Below are 21,632 nucleotides of genomic sequence, written 5' to 3' on the forward strand. Positions count from 1 at the left end.
GAGAGAGAGAGAGAGAGAGAGAGAGAGAGAGAGAGAGAGAGAGAGAGAGAGAGAAAGAGAATGAAGGCAAGTCACAGAGTAGGAGAAAATATCTGTAAATTGTATGTCTGATAAAGAACTTGTATCCAGAACATATAAACAATGCTCAAAACTCAGTAATAAGGAAACAATCCATGAGAAAAACAAGAAAATGATGTGAATAGACACTTCATCAAAGAGATCTACAAATTATAATAAGCACATGAAAACGTGTTCAATGCCATTAGTCATTAGAAAAATGAGAATTAAAATCATCATGAGCTACCACTAGGATGGTAATACATTTGAATGAAAAAAAAAAGAAAAAAAAATTTTTTTTTTTTTTTTTTTTTTGAGACAGAGTCTGGCTCTGTCACCCAGGCTGGAGTGCAGTGGCCGGATCTCAGCTCACTGCAAGCTCCGCCTCCCGGGTTCACGCCATTCTCCTGCCTCAGCCTCCGGAGTAGCTGGGACTACAGGCGCCCGCCACCTCGCCCGGCTAGTTTTTTGTATTTTTTAGTAGAGACGGGGTTTCACCGTGTTATCCAGGATGGTCTTGATCTCCTGACCTCATGATCTGCCTGTCTCGGCCTCCCAAAGTGCTGGGATTACAGGCTTGAGCCACCACGCCCGGCCAGAAACTGGAATTCTTACACACTGCTGGTAAGACTGTAAAATGGTACAGTCACTTTGGAAAAGGTTAGCAGTTTCTTTTAAAATAAAAAATAAACTTGCTATATGACCTTGTCACTCCACTCCTAGGAAGCTACCCAAGAAAAATGAAAACAAATATTCACAGAAAGACCCATATTTGAATGTTCCTAGTAGCTCTGTTTATAAAGGTGAAAAGCTGGAAACAGTCCAAACACCCATCAGCTGGTACAGGGAGAACCAAAATGTGATGTATCTACCCAATGGAGTATTAGTCACCAATAAAAAGGAACAAACTATGGACACTTGCTTCAATATGGATGCAATTCAAATACATAATGTTAAGTGGAAAAAAACAGTTGCAAAAGACACTATGTTGTATGATTCAATTTATGTGAAACATCCAACTAGGCAAATTATAGAGATAGAAAGCAGACCAGTGGTTGTTTATAGCTGGCAGTGGAGCAGAGATTAGCTACAAGTAAGTACAAGGAGATGGAAATGTTCCAAAAACCAAATTGTGGTGATGGTTGCACAACTCTATAAATTCATTAAAAAATCATTAAATTATAAAAAAATTATTTAACTAAAACTCTTACTGAAAGCTAAAATTACACAGTAGAAAAGATGGATTAGGATTCTAAGATAGTATTATAATCAACTTAATGCTAATTGCTCCATGATTTAATGATCATAAATAATATGTTTCATGGTAATGACAGAAAGAATTTAGTAACTGGATTGTTTAGCAAACATTTACCCTAGCACTAGAGATACATGGATGTGTGTAAGACATCATCAGAAACCTTACTATAAAGGCTAGTAAAGGTCAAGGAAGACTTTATAAAATGTATTTATAACCTCTTAAACCCTGTTCAGTTTTAATAATTTTGGGTAGTAGTCAGTGGTCTCTTCCTTCAATCCCTTCTGGTATTGGTGTATTATTTTAGATGCCCTTCCCCTTCCTATTGAATCTCTGTTCATTTTTAAAGTGTTATCTACATGTAGGAATGCTAGTATAGGCAAGCATACTTGATTAAGGAAAATCGCAATATTATCAGGCTGAATGACACATATTTTGGGCTCCATATTCTTTGCTTAGTCATTTAGGCTGGAATACCACAACATTACCCCCAAACCCACTGTTTCTGATTCTACTACTTAGGCAAACTATTTCCTTAGATGCATCATGCTTCATGAACTGTGTGGTATATGTCATGCAAGTAATCCTGCATTTCTCCAATTCAGAATACATTCATAAGAAGCATTACCGGTTAAAGTATTACCTTCATATATACTAATGCATTACCTCTTTCCCTCATAGATTTAAAGTTTTTTAAAAAAACTGTTATATAATAAATATAAACTCTATGCAATTTTTATGTCAATACAGTAATATACCACTGAAAATTTCCCCTGTAGTTTTAGTAAGCATTAATAGGGCTGGGATTCAAGAACAGCAGGACATTTTACACACACACACACACACACACACACACACACACACACACACACAACGTGGTCATTTGGTATTCATGAAGGATTGGTTCAAGGATTGCTGAGGATACCAAAACCCACCAATGCTCAAGTCCCTTATACAGAATGGCATAATATTTGCATATAACCTATGCACATGTATGCTTTAAATCATTCATCTCTAGATTACTTGTAATATTTAATGCAATCTAAATCGATATAAATACTTGTACTGTATTGTTTAGGGAACAATAACAAGAAAAAAAAAAGTCTGTTTATCTTCAGTACAGACATAATCATCCATTTTCTCTCCCAAATATTTTTTATCTGCTGTGGGCATGATGTGGAGCCCATAGATACGAAGGGCCAACTGTATTATACACATATGTATATCTCATGTATTCAAGTGTGTATGTGTGTGTGTGTGTGTGTGTCTGTCAACAGTGGTCTCCATCAGTTAATGGATTATGGGCACTGTTGTTTTCTGCATTTTCTTGGTGTTCTGTATGTTGTAATAAAGAAAAACAGAATTCGGCAATTTTAAAATTTGTCCCTTGTGTGCAGGAAAACACCCTTAACCTAAGTTACAAAATTAGGGCCATAAAACAGGTCAAGTTTTTGAATGAACTTGTAGATTGTCAAAGCCTAAAAGAACAAGGTTAACTAAAAAAGAAAAGTAGAAAGTAGTAGAAAATTCAAATAAAATACTCATCAATTATTCAGTATTACCAACTTTCACATACCAAAATAAGAAAATTATTTTACCATTTCTGACTTCTTTAAAGTTAATAAACAAAATGCAAGATTAAAAGTAGTATTTATCAGAACTGAATCCATAAATTAAAAACCAGAGTACCAGAGATGTGCTAAGAGGGTGATTTAAAAACTATTCTATTTTGCCAGAGTCGAGTCCTGATTTTGTTAGTCAATAATTTACAAAATAATATATTAAATATTAAGTGCTTCTGTTTGAAGAGACTTTTCACCGTAAGATATGAAAATATCTTCCTGAAATAACCTGTTATTTATAAATGTGGAATGCTTATTTTACTTCAGCAACAGAAAATGAAAGAAATGTTTTAATGTTGCTCATTGTATTACCTTCAGGATCAACAGCAGAAGGACAAACTTCTTTGAGGAGATCTCCTAGTGTGTGCACCTGTCCATCTGCAGCCACAGGACGAAACAGCTTCTGAATGAAAGGTCTTTCAGTTGTTGTCTATTTGAAAAATGAAAAAATAATTCAAGCAATTAAGTCTTTGTTGCTGCCAATTATAAATTTATATATCATAAACTTTATGGATTAAAAGCAAACAACACAAAAGATACCAATGAAAGCATTTCTTCTCAGTATCTCTAAAAGAGACTAACAAAGCAAAGACAAAACAGAAACCCTGGCTGAATACTGAATTGAAGAAGGAAATTTTTTAGAAATCCAACTATAAAACACAGTTTTGGGATAAATGGGGAAATACAGAATGGACAACTGATAATATTATTGAGTGAATGTCAAATTTCATAGGTATAATAAGGACAATCCTTATTTTGAAGAAATTCATGTTCAAGTGTGTGTGTGTGTGTGTGTGTGAGAGAGAGAGAGAGAGAGAGAGTTGTGGGGTGTGTGTGTGTGTGAAGACAAAGCAAAAATAAAAAAATATTAACTAATGCTGAATCTAGGTAGAAGGTGTATGATTTTAGTACTTTCATTATTTCAACTTTTTGATAGGTTTCACGGTTTCCAAAATAGCAGATGCAGCCATTTCATCTGACAAAAACTGTTAGTAGCACTACACCATAATTTATTGCTAATAACCTCATTGTTTTACTCACTTTTAAAATTGTTTCATTTACTAAATGTCCTTAGTGATGATGGAGGCTTTATCATGACAGAGTACAGAGGCTCTGAAATCAGCCAGTGTCTACGAAGAACACTACTGTTTGCAAGATCTATGATCTTGTACCCAGTTCCCTTTATCTGCTAATTTGGGACATTCCATATCTCTTGAGTTTGTTGTGGAAATAAATGAACAACTGTGCCAACCACAGAGTAAATAAATAAACGTTAAAGAGAATAAAAGCATTTTTACCTCCTCTCTCCCTCTTAACTGTTATTTCACTGTAAGATGGTAAATTTTAAGCTTTCTGAGATGAAAAATCATTAAAACTTAATAAGAACAGAGAAATGTCATATATATATATACATATATCTATCTATCTATCTATCTATCTATCTATCTATCTATCTATCTATATATATATAGAGAGAGAGAGAGAGAGAGAGAGAGAGAGTTTGTTTTTTGAGACAAGGTTTCACTCTGTCACCCAGGCTGAACTGCAGTGGCACAACCCCCAAGTTGCAATTCTCCACCTAAGCCTCCAGAGTAGCCGGGACTACAGTTGTGAGCCACCATGCTCAGCTAATTTTTGTATTTTCTGTGGGGGGGGGGGTCTCACTATGTTGCCCAGGCTGCCTCATATTTTATAAGAATATGATTTCAAACACTTAGGCATTAGAGACAAGTTTTTGTTTTTGTCTTTTAATGACAGAGATACACCTCAACATCTTTGACACAACTGTTAGAGATTTGGTTTAAAAAGAAATAGACATGGATGAAGCGGGAAACTATCATTCTCAGCAAACTAACACAGGAACAGAAAACCAAACACCTCGTGTTCTCACTCATAACTGGGAGTTGAACAATGAAAACACATGGACACAGGGAGGGGAACATCACACAACAGGGCCTGTCGGGTAATAGGGGGCTACGGGAGGGATAGCATTAGGAGAAATACCTAATGTAGATGAGGGGCTGATGGGTCCAGCAAACCACCATGGCACGTGTGTATCTATGTAACAAACCTGTACATTCTGCACATGTATCCCAGAACTTAAAGTATAATACAAAAAAAAAAAACCATAATAAAAATAAATAGAAAAAATAAACATATAAGCATGTGAGCTGCCTTTCCTAGTTCTATGCTTATGTATTCACTGAATACATAGTATTTTAAAATAGTACTCCAATAATATATTTGAGTGTTTGTGACAAGTATGAAAATAAACTGTAATTTTAAAAAAATCTTGATAATATGCACTGAATATGATTCAATTCACTTCACTATTTGAACTCTATGAATTATTTTTAAAAATATGACTGATATCCTTTGATATGTGTTGGCTCTGTGTCCCCACCAAATCTCATCTCAAATTGCAATCCCCACCTGTGTAGGGAGGGACATGTAATCCCCCTGTGTCGAGGGAAGGAGGTGACTGGGTCATGGGGGTGGTTTTCCTCATGCTGTTCTCGTGATACTAGTGAATTCTCACGAGACCTGATGGTTTTAAAAGTGGCAGTTTTTCCTGCACTCTCATCTCTCTTTCCTGCCGCCTTGTGAAGGTGCCTGCTTCCCTTTCTACCATGATTTTAAGTTTCCTGAGGCCTCCACAAGCCATACGGAAAAGTGTCAGTTAAACCTTTTGCCTTTATAAATGATCCAGTCTCAGATATTTCTTTATAACAGAGTGAAAACAGACTAATACATCCTTCAATTTAAAAAGCCATACTTTCTCATACAAGTTGAAACAAAGAACAGTATCATGCATAATCAAGTGATTAACTGTGTAAAGATAATAAGGTTGGGGAGTTCAGAGAAGAAAAGAAATGAAAAGGGAACTGTAGTGATAATTTAAAATAGCCATCCCTCACTCAGGGTTTTGATCTTCAGGCCATGAAGAAGCTTTTAATGCTTTTAGCAAAGGAAGTAATGTTGGCGAAAGGCTTTTTCTGACGATTAATGGAAAGCAGTGCTGTGTATGGTGAGTTGGTTATGAAGCAAAATCAAGAATGACTGGAGAGAGGCTGACTGAATATAGCAAGCTTATGTGAAGACAACTGGAGCTGGTGCAGTAGAAAACGAAGAGACCAGGAATATGCCCACAACTTAAAGAAAAAAGTCAGAAGGTACCTCCCACAGTCCGACCTGAAAACAACAAAGTCAAAGGAATCTTTTCAAGAAGTTGGAGCTCTCATTCATATCCTAATTAGTGTATGAAATGCGAGGTGGCTTTGCTATAATGAAATTATCTGGAATATTTCTAACACAAAGAAATAATAAATACTTGAGGTGGTGAATATCCTCATTTGATCATTGCACATTGCATGCTTATAGCAAAAGATTACATGTACCCCATAAATAATTGCAACTATTATATATCCATAAAAATTAAAACTAAAAAATTAAAAATTACCTGAAAAAAATGCTAAACAGGAAAGGCCAACTAGTCTTGGTTACATATTAAAAAACAGAAATTCTCCTCTAACCTCACTACCGGAGAAATATCCTGTTATTTTTATGTATCTCTCTTTTTTCCCACTCTTTCCCAAATCTGAGCAAGTATTATAAAGGAATATAACCTTCAATGATCTTTTATGATGAGGTATTTGCTTAGTGGGGAGAAAGCCCCAGTGCTGTTACATAGTGTAGCTACTTGCTGTAGAATGGTAACCAAGAAAACGCTCAGCAAAGTGTTGTTTCTCATTTAATGAAAATCTTATTTTAAAAGAAAAAACTCAATATACCCCAACCAAAAATCTGATGAACATTTTCTGTTTAATATTTATTATACAGTGCCTTTAAAAACATAATATTCTTATTCTTAAAAATTTAGTGTGCTAGTAAATAGCAATTAAGTACCTAAGTCAATCAGGACTACAAAAAAATACTCAATTTGGGGAGTTAGTTACTTCTCTCATCTGAATGTTTGCATCCCTTCAAAATTCCTGCTGAAACCTATTCCTCACCATTGGCAGTACTAAGAGGTGAAGCTTTTGAGAGGTAATTAGGTCATGAGGGCAGAGTCCTCACGAATGGGATCAATGCACTTATAAAAGAGGCCCCAGGGAGCTTGTAAGCCCTTTGCCCCTTGTGCCATGTGGGGTGGGGGTGGGGGGCGGCAGTGCAGCAACCAGTGCTAACTCTGAAGCAGACAGCAGTCCTCACCAGACACTGAATCTGCTGAAGCCTTGCTCTCTGACTTCCCAGCCTCCAGAACTATGAGGAATAATTTTCTGTTGTTTATACATACATTATCCAGTCTAGGCCTGGTGTAGTAGATCACCTGAGGTCAGGAGTTCAAGACCAGCCTGGCCAACATGATGAAACCCCATCTCTACTAAAAATACAGAAAATTAGTTGGGCATGGTTGTGGGCGCCTGTAATCCCAGCTACTCAGGAGGCTGAAGCAGGAGAATCACTTGAAGCCAGAAGGCAGAGGTTGCAGTGAGTCAAGATCATGCCATTGAACTTCCAGCCTGGGCAACAAGAGCGAAACTGTCTCAAAAAATAACAACAATAAAAATTACCTAGTCTAAGATATTTTGTTATAGCAGCCCAAATGGACTAAGACAATTACCCTTAAAACAAAAGCTCCTACAGATCATGCAATCAAGTGCAGAGGTTCTTAAGGGCCATGGGAATGGAGGACACATTCATGCAAACTTTTCAACAGTTCTCATTAGCCCTGTGTTAGAGCTCTGCAGAGAAGACTAAATTATACCGAGAAATATTTTTAAATCTCCACAAATAGGAATTTGTAAACGCTGATTTAGTATATATAAAATTAGACAAGACTAACAATATTCAATGCAATCTAAATCTTAGGTTGACAGACAAGAAAGCCACTGCAAACAGGAATATACCACAATACCTGATCTTGCCACATATTTGTAAATATGCAAAGCATTTCAATAACTTCCAAGAAACCGTGTTACTCTCATGAGAAATAACATGATGTAAGTCACCTTTGAAACTGCCCTTGTTACTTTTTCAAATGTATGTTAGTCATTTCTTAACACCAAATGAAATGAAAAACTGAGGTGGTAATGGCTGGCTGCTCCCATCTCTCCTCTACTCATGCGCCTTCACCAATACATCAATCACTTTTTCTTATATGGGAAATTAACGGTGTTGATATAGCTCAGAGATACATTGAAGAAAAGCAGAAAACGAAACTTGTAAAATTTTGGCAAACCTTATGTATTTTCTTAAATAGTTCAAATGTAAAACTTAAAACTCTTATAAATAATGTAGTGTTACAGCTATATTGTAAATGGTGGCTCATGCCTGTAATCTCAGCACTTCAGGAGACCAAGGTGGGAGGAGAGCTTGAGTCCATGAGTTTGAGACTCCCCTGGGCAACACAGAGAGACCTCATCTCATCAAAATGTAAACAAAAAACTCTCCAGGTGTGATGGAGTGCACCTGCAGTCCCAGCTACTTGGGGGTGGGGGTGGGGGGCAGAGGTCAAGCCCGTTCACACCACTGTACAACACAGCAAGACCCTGTTTCAAAAAAAAAAAAAAAAAGAGAGAGACAGAAAGAAATGAAATGCAAAGAGAAAGTCTCTATTTCCAATATAGCCAGTAGAGCCAATAGGTTAACCAATAAAATCAGACAATGTGTGGACTTTAAGAGTAACAAGCACAATCATCGCAAACTTAAATCAGGTTTGAGTCCTTTGAGTTATATACAGTTACATGCTGCAACAAAACATGCCAGGCAGTTGTTAAAAAGCATTAGATTCAGTTGGGGGTGGTGGCTCACGCCTGTAATTCCAGCACTTTGGGAGGCCGAGGCAGGCGGATCACGAGGTCAGGAGTTCAAAACCAGCCTGGCCAATATGGTGAAACCTGGTCTCTACTAAAAATACAAAAATTAGTCAGGCATGGTGGCATGGCATGTGCCTGTAATCCCAGCTACTCGGGAGGCTGAGGCAGGAGAATCGCTTGAACCCAGAGGGTGGAGGTTGCAGTGAGCCAAAATCGTGCCACTGCACTCTAGCCTGGGCGACAGAGTGAGACTGTCTCAAAAAAAAAGAGTATTAGATTCAAGTCCTGTTTCTGTCATTCATTATGGGACCATGGGCACAATTACCTATCTTTCCTGAAGCTCAGTTTTTTCAACTGCAAAACAGGAATATATACATATGTGTAAACACACATGTATATGTGTAAATGGAGATAATACCTACATTATAGAGTTTCTGAGATAATAAAATGCACAATACAATTCTGACACATAACAATTTGTAACTTAAAACATATCATCACCAGGACCACTAGTTTTAGTACACTGTAACGCATAGTTTAATTTAATACTATCCAAACTATGTGTTGACTCAAGGTTTTATTTCCTTTTAGTTTCATTCATTTACCGTTCACTTGTTTGTAAGCTAAAAAGTCCAGAATCACAAAATTCAGAAGTTTATGTTTTAATGTTTTTCTATATAGCAAGGAAAAGAAAAAAAAAGGCAAAGTCATTTTAATACTACTTTCAAAATCAGCCTAGAACTTAACACTAAAGGCATGACCCATAAAAGGGAATACTAATAAATAGACTTAATCAAAATTAAACACAACAACAGCAAAGCTTTTGCTCTGCAAAAGATCCTGTGAAGAGAATGAAAACATAAGCCGCGGGCTGGGAGAAAATATTTGCAAACCCGATCTCCAAGAAAGGTCTTGTGTCTATAATATATAAGAACTCCCAAAATGCAACAGTTTAAAAAAAAGCAAATAATCCAGTTAGAAAATGGGCAAAAGAAATAGACATTTTACCAAAGAGAATATATAGGTGGCAAATAAGCACATGAAAATGTATCTCACACATCATTAGCCATTAAGAAAATGCAAATTAAAACCACAATGTGGTATCACTACACACCTACCAAAATATCCAAAATAAAAATTAGTGGTAACACCAAATGCTGGTAAGCATGTGGAAAAATAGTCCTTCACACATTGATGGTACAAATGTAAAATAGTACAGTCCCTCAGTAAAGGAGTATGGCAGTTTCTTACAAAACTAAACATGCACTTACCATATGACCAAGTAATTACACTCTTGAATATTCCCAGAGAAATAAAAATGTCTTCTCCAAAAAACTTGTACATGAACATTCATAGCTGTTTTATTTGTAAGAGTCAAAACCAGTAAGCAATCCCAGGGTTACCCATTAAAGCAGGTGAATGCTTATAAACTGACTGTAATACGTCTGTCCCATGGAATACTACTTAGCAATAAAAAGGAACAAACTACTGGTATATGCAACGACGTGGATAGATCTGAAGGGAATTATGTTATGTGAAAAAAGTCGATCTCAAAAGGTTACACACTGTATGACTCCACTGATATTAGTGAAATGACAAAAACTTTAGAAATGGAAAACAAATTAGTAGTTGTTAGAGGTTAGGGAAGAGATGAAGTAAGGTAGGTGGCTGTGGTTATACAAGGGTAGCCTAAGAGATCCTTGTGTTGAAACGGGGCTATATTTTGAATATAGGGTGAATCTACATACATGCTAAAGATGGCATAGAACCAAATACACACACACAGTATATGTAAAACTAAGGAAATCTGAGTAATGTTTGTGGATTATATTAATACAATTTCCTGGTTGTGATACTGTACTATAATTATGCAGGATGTTAGAATTGGGGGAAACTAGATGAAGGGTATGTAGATCTTTCTGTATTATTTCTTACAATTGTATGTGAATCTGCAATTATCTCAAAATAAAAATCTTTTTAAAAAATCCAAAACAACTAGTCTAGGGCTTTGTTAATCAAAGTGTGCTCTGAGGACCTGTGGCATCTTGGTTATCACCTGGATCTTATTAAAATGCAGATTCTCAGGCCACATATTGGAATTCCTGAATTGGAATCTGCATTTTAACAAGATTTCCAAGTGACTCATGTTTAAAGTTTGAGAAGTACTGGTCTACAACATTGACTTTCAACCTTTCAACCTACTCTAACACATCTGAAGGCCGTAACAAAATTTACATCAATAACAGTTGCTCGGTTGAGCAGTGACTCTCAACACAAACGAGTAAGGAAAGGTGGGGACTCAAGACTCAGGTAGCAGGAAAAGCCTCTTAGGTGATTCTGATGAAATGTTTTCTCCATCCTGGCTGAAAAACCCAGAACACAGTCAATTAAGGCTCAAAGCAAAAGTAATGTTTATAATGTTGGAGATCTTTAAAAGGCAGATAATATATACTAAAACACAGCAAAAGCAATTATTACAATGTATAAATCTTATAAGAAACACATCAGAATTAAAATCACCAAGTACATAATGAAAATCCTTTAAAAAGTATGAAAATGAATGTAGTCTAAGTAGCTACTAATAATGGCAGTTACAGTGAGAAACGCTCTAGTGTCTTTTACTCTTGTTATTTCCTAGTCACAAACATCTATTTCCAAAACTGACCCTTGGTATTTCAAATAATTTATAGCCTGGTACAGTAATAAGAGCATGATATATACTATATATATATACTATATATATATATACTATATATAATAGTATTTTTATTTGGTTTATGTTTATCTTTTTGACCTGGGCGCCACGGTCGGGGTCGCTCGTGTCGCCTGCGACTGGGCACGTGGCAGTGTGCCAGTATCTCAGGCTCACTGCCCAAAAGCCCGCCTCCCGGGTTTACGCGCAGGTTCTCCTGCTCAGCCCTCCCGAGTAGCTTGGACTACAGGCGGCCCGCCACCCGGTCGCCCGGCTAGTTTTTGTATTTTTAGTAGAGACGGGTTTCAACCCTGTGTTAGCCAGGATGTCTCGATCTCGTGACCTGCGGATCCGGCCCGTCTCGGCCTGCCCAAAAGGTGCTGGGGATACAGGCTTGAGCCACCGCGCCCGGCCAAGAGCATGATATTTAAAGTCAGTCAGAAGACACATATTCTAGCTCTGGATGGCACCTGATTACATTAGATTCAGTTTATGGTTCCAATCCCAGCTCTGTCAATTAGTACCTGGGTGACCCTAGGCAAATACTTAAACCTTCTTGTGTTACTTGTGTGTCAATTGTTTCATCTGTAAAATGAGGATATTAACAGTATATACCTCAAAGGTTTTTTGGTGAAGGTTATACAATTAATTCATATAAAGCATTTAGAACAATATCTAGCACATACTGAATGCTCAATGTTCTTTTTAAATGTGACTCGACTCTCAACAGAACTTTACTGAATTCTAATATGTATTCTGTACTGAGTTGTCAAAAAAAATAAGGATTATAATAACATACACTATTCTTGTAGTCAACCCTGTTACTATGTTATTACTAGTGCTAGTCTTGTTGTTTTGGTCATACAAATTGTATTAACATACATTAAGAATTAGAAATGTTGGTTTATTAAAAATGACCATTTATGGCTAGAAGGGTATATATCTGGGTCACTGACTATGGAGTCAATGTCCATAAAGAGGAGGAAGAACACCATCAGAGTAAAAGGAGATTCTATTCACTGAAACAAAGTGATAAAAAGTTATGAAAGAGAAAAACATAAAAAAACCAAAGGGGTGAAACTTAATAGATGCCCAGTAGATGCACAATGCACTGGGTTGTAAAACTTACAATAGACTTAACTAAAAGGCAAGCAGGGATGGAGGTGCTAGGGGAGTCTCCTATGGACACAGCAGGCAGAACGTAATGATGACAAGGGGCTCAAGTTTATTTAAAAAGAGTTTGGACAGGCCAAGCGTGGTGGCTCACACCTGTAATCCCAGCACTTTGGGAGGCTGAGGTGGATGGATGATAAGGTTGGGAGTTCGAGACCAGCCTGGCCAACATGGAGAAACCTCATCTCTACTAAAAATAAAAAAAATTAGCCAGGCGTGGTGGCGTGCACCTGTAGTCCCAGCTACACAGGAGGCTGAGGCAGGAGAATCGCTTGAACCTGGGAGGCAAAGGTTGCAGTGAGCTGAGATCACGTCACTGCACTCCAGCCTGGGCAACAGAACGAGACTTCTCAGGATCTCCCAAAGACCCGAATCACTGTAAACTGAATGCATAATATCATTTGCTCCAGTGAGGCTTAGATGGACATTCTAGTCTTCTTGGTTGAGCTGAAGAAACAAATATTATATTGATAATTTATGTATGTTGTATTTTTCAAGGTATAGCAACAAGTTTTTATTCATTAGCTACTTTGTGTGTGTGCTTTAAGTCTTTTGAAACAGGATGGTGATTTACTACATTTATAAGTAAAATTTATTTGATTTACAAGGGTTGCTTAAGTATATCACAGGATTTCACTTGTTATATTTGCAGGTGCTTAAAAAATCAGCTATACTAAACTATAACTGGAATTAGCAAAGTTCATTTATAGATTAATCAAGAATATAATTAGATTTGACTAACTATAAAAGCAGTACTATGTGTTATTTAAGAAGTAAATCTAGAAAAGGGATGGACTCTGAAAATATCAAGAAGTGAAAAGACTGCTCTCATTTTGTACAATTACTAAATTTATAAGTAGCATTAATTGAACTGAAAAGGCATTTTAGAAAAACTAGATTTTACAATTTATAACTCTAATAAAACACAACTAACTATAAGTATGCCTGTTCATGCCCAAAAGCTACCTTCCAAAATTAAAAACCCCATTGGATGGCCGGGCATGGTGGCTCATGCCTGTAACCCCAGCACTTTGGGAGGCTGAGGCAGGCAGATCACCTGAGGTCAGGAGTTCGAGACCAGCCTGGCCAATATGGTGAAACCCTGTCTCTAATAAAAATACAAAAATTAACCAGGCGCTGTGGCGGATGCCTGTAATCCCAGCTACTTGGGAGGCTGAGGTAGGAGAATCGCTTGATCCTGGGAGGTGGAGGTTGCAGTGAGCCGAGACTGTGCCACTGCACTCCAGCCTGGGCAACAGAGCGAGACTCCGTATATTAAAAACCAAAAAAACAAACAAAAAACAAAAAAAACCCTATTGGCAACTACTAGGGCCATCAAATCAGTGTATTTTCACTTGACACACAATTTTGAAATAATGAACCGAACTTACTATTTTTGAAAATATTACATAATAAATTAAATATTAGTGAAGCTTCATTGCTGATATGGTGACAAAGATGAATAGCAATAAAACTTTTCTTATAGATCTTTAGCAAAAAACAAAAAAAACCCAAACATACTTTTGTACATTACTTTAGAGAATCAAGTAGCTGCTATTTGAGTAACAGTGGTAACAGGCACTACAATGATATAAACAAATTACGACAAATAATATTGTTTTTATTTCCTGCCTATGTTTAAAAAAAGCTTTAGTTTTACCTATGTTTAACAAAAGCATAGGTACAACAACTACTACTACTACTACTACTAACATATAAGTAGCTTGGATAGAATTATCTTAATAGTAGTACTCAAGCGCAGGATCTCTAAGTTATGACCAGAAGGCAGGAATAAATTTTATCAGAAATCTTTATTCATTACGTATTTATATTTATCAGGGTATCACTATGCTAATGGATACAAAGACAAATAACATGCGAACAAATAACTATAATACAGTGTTATGTGATAACAGAAATATGTACAAAGCACTACGAAAAAAATTATACAGCTTGAGCACAAATTTTAACTCTGGACTTAATGGCATTTAGAGCAAAGCCAAAACAATCCAAACTGGTTAATTTCATTTTCCAAGAGTGGAAGCTATACCAGTAGGTACAAAGTAAAATATGCTAATTGTGGTAGAAAGTAAAATATTACAACAGTAGGGAGTTTCAAAAGAAGATAAAAATAAAGGAGGGAATATAGAAGGTCTTCAAGCTTCCAGCTTGAAATACATATACATTTTTTTAATACAGAAAGAGATAAAGTCATTTGAGTATTCAGAGGGCAGACTGAATATAATGGTACTTCTGATAAATCAGTGGATAAGGAGAGAAAAGCGGACTAAGGGTCATAGCATATAGAGCTTGGAATGTCAAATGTAGTGGAAATAAAGGTTTCGTTAGAATCCCAACTCCCAACAACGTACTGTGTATCTACAGCAAATTACATCAACCTCTGGGAGTCTTGTTTCTGAATCTGAAAAATGAGGAAAACTTACCTTTGAACAATTGATATAATAATTAAATAAGATGAGATATATAAAATAGCTAATGTAACAGGTGCTTAACAATGACTAGTTCTTTTCATTCCTCTCTTAAACCATTGTGAAATGTAGAACCAAAGAAAGGTAACAGTATTTAGTCGTTACAGAACCCATTACAGAGAGAATAAAAAATAATTAGTATTCTAACTTCAGTTCCCTTTGAAGTCTTGTTAATTAGAATAAATATTATGTGGCACAAAGAAAAAGAAAACAGGGGTTTACAAAGGATATGCTGCCAGACTTTACCAACAATGACACATGATATCTGCTTCAACTGTCCCATGCATATTTGGCTTAAGATATATTCATGCATATCAAATTTTGCATCGCATGGTTTTCAAAAGAAGACTCATTAAAATGAGCTTAAGAATATACACAACTATAATACCTCATTAAATAAAAAGAACAGACCATTTCCAAATGAATGCTTTTAGAGCTTTACAGTAAACACTCTTTTGGTGGTAGAAAGAGGGGGAACAGAGAGGGGAATGAGTGGGAGTCTGTGGCTCTTATCAGACTATTTTTATCCTTTATGTAGAGAAATAGGAGAGTTGAAAATAAGCACTTTCTGTACTTATGCTATGAGAGTCTGAAGCCCACTTTTAATATTCTTGACAACACTAAAAAATAATAATTAACATTTGAAAAGCTGTCATTATTACAGTCAGGGACACTTAATCTCCAAAGGAGAAGTTTCTTAATTGAGACTATGATTAAATAAAAGCATCCATCAGAATTATACCCACAATCTGGTTTGAAGTTTATGCTTTGCCTTATTTAAATTGTAATACTTATTATAATTCTGTCTAGACAGTGCCAAATGTGCTTTGTCATATAAATACTTGAGGCAAATTTTCTTCAAATAAGGGCAACACTTTGTTTCCTCTTCGTATCCTTTGACTGAATAACGTGTGGTATGGAGAAATACTACTTCCCTTTCTTGGGATCGAGATCAATTTGATGCTGTTTATAAGCCCATTTACAGACCAAATTGTATTGCTTTTAAATTTTTATATGAACTTATCAGTAGAGTAGCCAAAAAAGAAGCTTCATATAAAAGTGCTAGGATTGACATTTTAGTAATAATTAGGTAAATTCTCTAAAATTTTCTCCCAAAAGATTTGAAAATCATACCAAGGGAAGTATAATTTAAATTTCATTATATATAATAGCTTTAAAATATCTTTGCTAATTTTACCCAAAGCCATACTAAAAACACTAATACAAGAAGAATGTAATTAATAAACTATTTTCCTCTGAAGAATCAAAGGACACTTCTGCATATGAACACATTTTATCCTTTTGGTGTACTTACATAAAATAATTAAGAAACACTTTTAATTACTATAAACAAAGAAATTAAAATAGCAAGAAGAAATGTCTGAGTAAAAGCAGCTGTGCTGACCTCAAAAGTGAAATTCTGTTCTCTTGATGCCCAGTTAAGTGGTTATCTAACCCAGGGGAAAAGTGATTCTAAACCTGGGCTAGGAGATAGCAGAGCTCTACAAAGAGCCTCACCTACCCTCACTGCTCAAGGCATGGTCTACGGGTTTGGTGGTGAATGCTAAAGTTTATAACATGGGAATATTTATTATTTTGTTTCTAACACAAATAATTTTTAAAAATTTATTCTACTAAAGTAACATCAAAAGGAAATTTCATAAAATTCTTGTGAAATTTTAGAAGTAGCAAATAAAGACAAGTGATAAATATTTTACAGATTTCACCACTTATGTAATCTGATCAACAAATTTAAAACATGGCACTTGAATACTACTAAAATATATGAAAAGGTAATATAGTAAAACTATAAAATTCTTAGAAGAAAATACAGGAGGAAACCTTCGTGACTTGGATTAGGAAATGGTTTCTTACATACAGCAACCTAAAAACACAGGCAATCAGAGAAAAAAACAGACAAACTGGACTTCATCAAAGTTAAAAACTTTTGTTCTTCAAATGGCATCATCAAGAAAATAAATCCCACAGACTGGGAAAAAATACTTGCAAATCATATCTGATAAGAGACCAGTATTCAAGATATGTAAAGAATCCGTAAAATTTAAAATAAAAAGATAGGCCAATTTTAAAATGAGCAAAGGATTTGAATCTATTTCTCCTAAGAAATACAAATGGCTAGTTAAATGCATGAAAAGATGCTTAGCATCACTGGCCATTAGGAAAAAGCAAAAACCAAAATGATATACCCCTTCATACCCACTAAGATTGCTGTAATTAAAAGTACAGAAAATAAGCATTGGCAAGGATATGGACAAACTGGAACCCTCATACACTGATGGTAGAAATGTAAAATGGTGCAGATGCTTTCGAAAACAGTCTGACAATACCCCAAAGGGTTAAACATGGAAACACGGAATTACCATGTAACCCAGCAATTCTACTCCTATCTACCCAAGAGAAATGAAAATATATGTTCACCAAAACATTTGTACATAAATATTAACTGCAGCTTTTATTCATAATAGCCAAAAAGTGGAAACAATCTACATGTCTATCAATTGGTGAATTGATAAACTAAATGTGATATCCTCACATAATTGAATATTACTGGGCCATAAAAAGAATGATGTATTGATATATGCTACAAAATGAACGAACCTTAAAAACAATATGCAAGCAAAAGAAGCCAGACACAAAAGGCCATATTTATATGATGCTAATTACATAAAATGTCCAGAAGGGAGAAATAAATTAGTAGTTGCCAAGGGCTGGAGGAAGGGGGAATGATGTAAGTGACTGCCAATGGGCATGGGGTTTCTTTTTAGGGTGATGAAAATGTTCTGAAATTTTACAATGGGAATGGCTGCACAACTCTGTGTAACTTAGAATTCAGTGATTCCTAAAACCAACGAATAGCATGCTTTAAAAGGTGACCTTTGCCGAGCATAGTGGCTATAGTCCTAGCTACATGGGAAGCTGAGGCAGGAGGATCACTTGAGCCAGGAGTTCCAGGCTGCACTGCACTATGATCATACCTATAAATAGCCATCATACACACCAGCCTGGGCAACACAGACTATGTCTCTAAATCAATCAATCAATCAATCAATCAATCAATAGGTGACCTCTGTAGTACTGAGATTATACTTCAAGTAAGCTGTTACCTTAAAAAAAAAAAAAAAGTTCTCATATGGGTGGCAGGGGGAAATCATTCTGGGATGATGGCTAACTTCATCAGTGTTTAATTTATACCTATGCATCACACCGTATGTTTGTTTTATGCATTTTGTGGGTTTTAAAAAAATAATATTTCATAAAAACAAATTTTAAAAAAATTAAAGAGAGTCAAGAACCCCATAACAACAAAGATCAGAGATACATCTCTATCTTATCAATTCAGAAAATTACAAGTTTTTTTCTTAAAAGTTATATAGCAACATGTTGATTTTAAGTTACCTGTGTGAATTTAAATAACTTTGTCTTAACTGTTCACCAAAACTTATTTAATATTCATATTCTGATACTGAAAATGAGGCTGAAAAGTTTTGAAATTACAATATGCTAGTTTAGAAAGGTGTACTAAAATACATAGTTTCATTATAAGGGGTAATATGAAATAAAAGTATCAAATATGGGACTATTAAAAATGTCCTTACTAATAAACTGCTACCCACATTGTGGACTCACTGTGTCCACTGTTTGTGAGCTTTTCCAGAACACTTGCCACCAGTTAGGGTAGCCAAGGAACTCCTCATCTTCACTTTCTTCCTCACTAGCTTGGAACCTCTGGATTCCTACCCACACTGCTGTGACCTGAATGGGGAGGAGAAATGCCATCGTAAGAGGGAACTCTTCCTCTTACAGATTTCTGAATTAGAATCTGGCATTACAAAAGAACAATGCTATAAATCCAGGTTAGAGTTTACAGAACTCATATCATAGGTCTATTTCACTATTACTTACATGGCCTGTCCTAGGAACTTAAACTATTATTTACCATGTAAGTACCTATCTCCACAAAAAAATTCAAAATTTTGGAATACAATGTATGAAGAGAGAACGGTCTATAGAATCCAAAGTAGGCTGACATATCCCAACAGTATTTTAGATTGAGATAATAATACCACCAATTCATCAAGTCAAATTATACGTTTATTTTCCATAATGGAAGTTTTAAAATAGTATAAACATTTTAATATATAGCAGGCTTAAGTGGTGATTATTAAACAGGGTTCTAAGAAAATAGTATACATCAAATATGAATCTGCTTCTTATATCATTTAGGTGACAATTTATCCATCTGAGAAATGCAAAAGAGACCTTGGTAAGGGGTTGAGTAAGGAGCATTCTGTTTCAAAGAATTCACTAGGAAAAGAGGGTATATTGTAATTAAAAACTATAATCACTGTACTTATTTTAAATCCCTCTTCAGAACGAGGTCATAAAGATGATAAACATGGCCTCATGAATAACTATCAACCACACTATAGAAAAGAGTGCAAGAGTGTGGTGTTCTAACTTAAAATATGGTGCTTTATTCAAATAATTTTATTTAAGGCTCCAAAAGTAGCAGCCTCATTCCCCAGAAATTACAGTTAAATGAAATCTTCCTTACTAAAGAAAAAATGAATCGCAATATTTAACGGGAACATTTTAAAAACACTCTAAACCAACAAAACTATTCAATTGTATGTGATATGGCTTAGAAAAGTATGTAGGTAAAAAGGATTAAAAACTCTAAAATAATGTGTTGGGCGAAAAGTAAATTTGTTAGTTCTACTCCATTAAGCATTCCTCAAGCAGCGTAAAAATCAGAGTTCAAGTTACACTTTGATGTGTAGATCCTTTTGAAAGCCACTCTACTTTGTTTTATATGAAGCATCTGCAGCTAAAATGAACACCTAGTGAAGAGTATGAATGCTTCAATACATAAGCAGACGTCAGAATTGTCCCAAGCTGATTCTAAGTTACTTTAAACATGTACACAGAGTCAGAAAATGACTTACTTCTTAGAAGTAACAGATAATTACCTTCGGCATAATGAAAAAAACTTTAAATGTAAGTTAATGCAGGTATTTTCCCTTTAGTAAAGCTTTGCTTTTAAAAGTAAACTTCAAAACTTAAAATAGGAAATGCTCTACTATGTAGTAAAAATACTTTTTAGATTACTGAAGCAGAGAAAAGAAAGGATTCTATGAGGGAAGAAAAGTGGGAGAAAAGTGTGAAGAAAAAAGAAAGAAGGGAAAGAAAAGAGAAAAGGAGGAAAGACCACAAGGACAGAAAGGCCTACTGAAATATATTATTCCTTTCAATTTTAAACGAGCAGAATAAATTCTTTTGTTTTATAACTATGAAATAATCTATGTTCCTCTTATTTATGCTTGGAAAATTTAGACAAAATGTTAAGAGTAAGTACTACATTGGATTTGTGTGTCTTCAGCTTTGAAAATAAGCTGTTTCTTAACATACGTCGATTTTCTACATTTCATGTCATTTCTATTTGCAAATGTTATAAAGTTCAATATGATGTAAAACATGGTTAAATGAAGTACAAAAATAAGTATAACATACATTAGTTTGGCTATTCCAAATTTCATGCACATTAACAGCCACATATCTAACACAGTCAGCCCTCCCTATCCAGGGGTTCTGCGTCTGCGGATTCAACTAACCACAGGTGGAAAATGTTTCTGTACCAAACATATACAGGCCTTTTTTCTTGCTATCATTCCCTAACTACAGTATACAACTATTTGCACAGTGTATACATGTCTATGAACTATTGTAAGTACTCTAGAGATAATTTAAAGTATACAGGAGGGTATGCATAGGTTATATGCAAATACTACACCATTTTATATCAGACACTCAAACATCAGTAGAATTTGGTATCTGAGGGAGGTCCTGAACTAACCCCCACAGATTTCGACAGGTGACTATATACAAATCACTCAGTGAATTCAGGATTCACATTATTTCACAACTACTATAATCTTACGTTGTGCACATAATTGTGTCACAACATATATATGCAGACGGGTGACTTTCATGAAAAGATTACACCCAAGATAGACACATGGTCTACTCAAATGTGGTTTCCAAATGTGTATCCAATCTTGTTTAATTTAATTATAATCAAACTCACCACTCCACTGATAAGCGACCTCTCCCAAACTGCTTATCCCCTCTAAGCAATACAACAATACAACAGCGGTTCTTTGAACCAATATTGACCCTCCTTTAAATTAACAGCCTTTTTTAAAAAAGCTAACCATTGAGAAGTGCATACTGTTGAAGACAGAACATATTCTGTAAAATGCTAGCAAGATATCAAAGTCAGATAATACAACTGAATGTTTATACTAGATTATACTTCTAAGCTGAGAATTACATTTTAATATACCATAATCAATCTGCAAAAGAAGCAACTTACCTAAAGATTTCAGTGGTTTCAAGTATGCATATGTCAATATCTGTATCAATATGTAATACCAATATAATCAATGCACAACAGTATGTATCTGTACTTATATCATCTCCTTAGCACTAATTATTACAATCTGC

General features: G+C 35.4%; 1 protein-coding gene across 3 annotated transcripts in view; it reads right to left on the bottom strand.

Annotated features, from left to right (window-relative positions):
* The window catches only part of ATG5 (autophagy related 5), a 139,663-nt gene that overhangs the window by 15,743 nt on the left and 102,288 nt on the right, over positions 1–21,632 (bottom strand). For all 3 annotated transcript variants that reach the window (XM_017878571.1, XM_017878570.1, XM_017878569.1), the window contains one exon: positions 3,247–3,364. In XM_017878571.1, coding sequence (XP_017734060.1) covers positions 3,247–3,364 — 118 coding nt within the window. The remainder of the gene's footprint in view (positions 1–3,246; positions 3,365–21,632) is intronic.

This window comes from Rhinopithecus bieti, unplaced genomic scaffold, assembly GCF_001698545.2.
Source record: "Rhinopithecus bieti isolate Rb0 unplaced genomic scaffold, ASM169854v2 scaffold_10614, whole genome shotgun sequence".
In the NCBI taxonomy this organism is placed as follows: domain Eukaryota; kingdom Metazoa; phylum Chordata; class Mammalia; order Primates; family Cercopithecidae; genus Rhinopithecus; species Rhinopithecus bieti.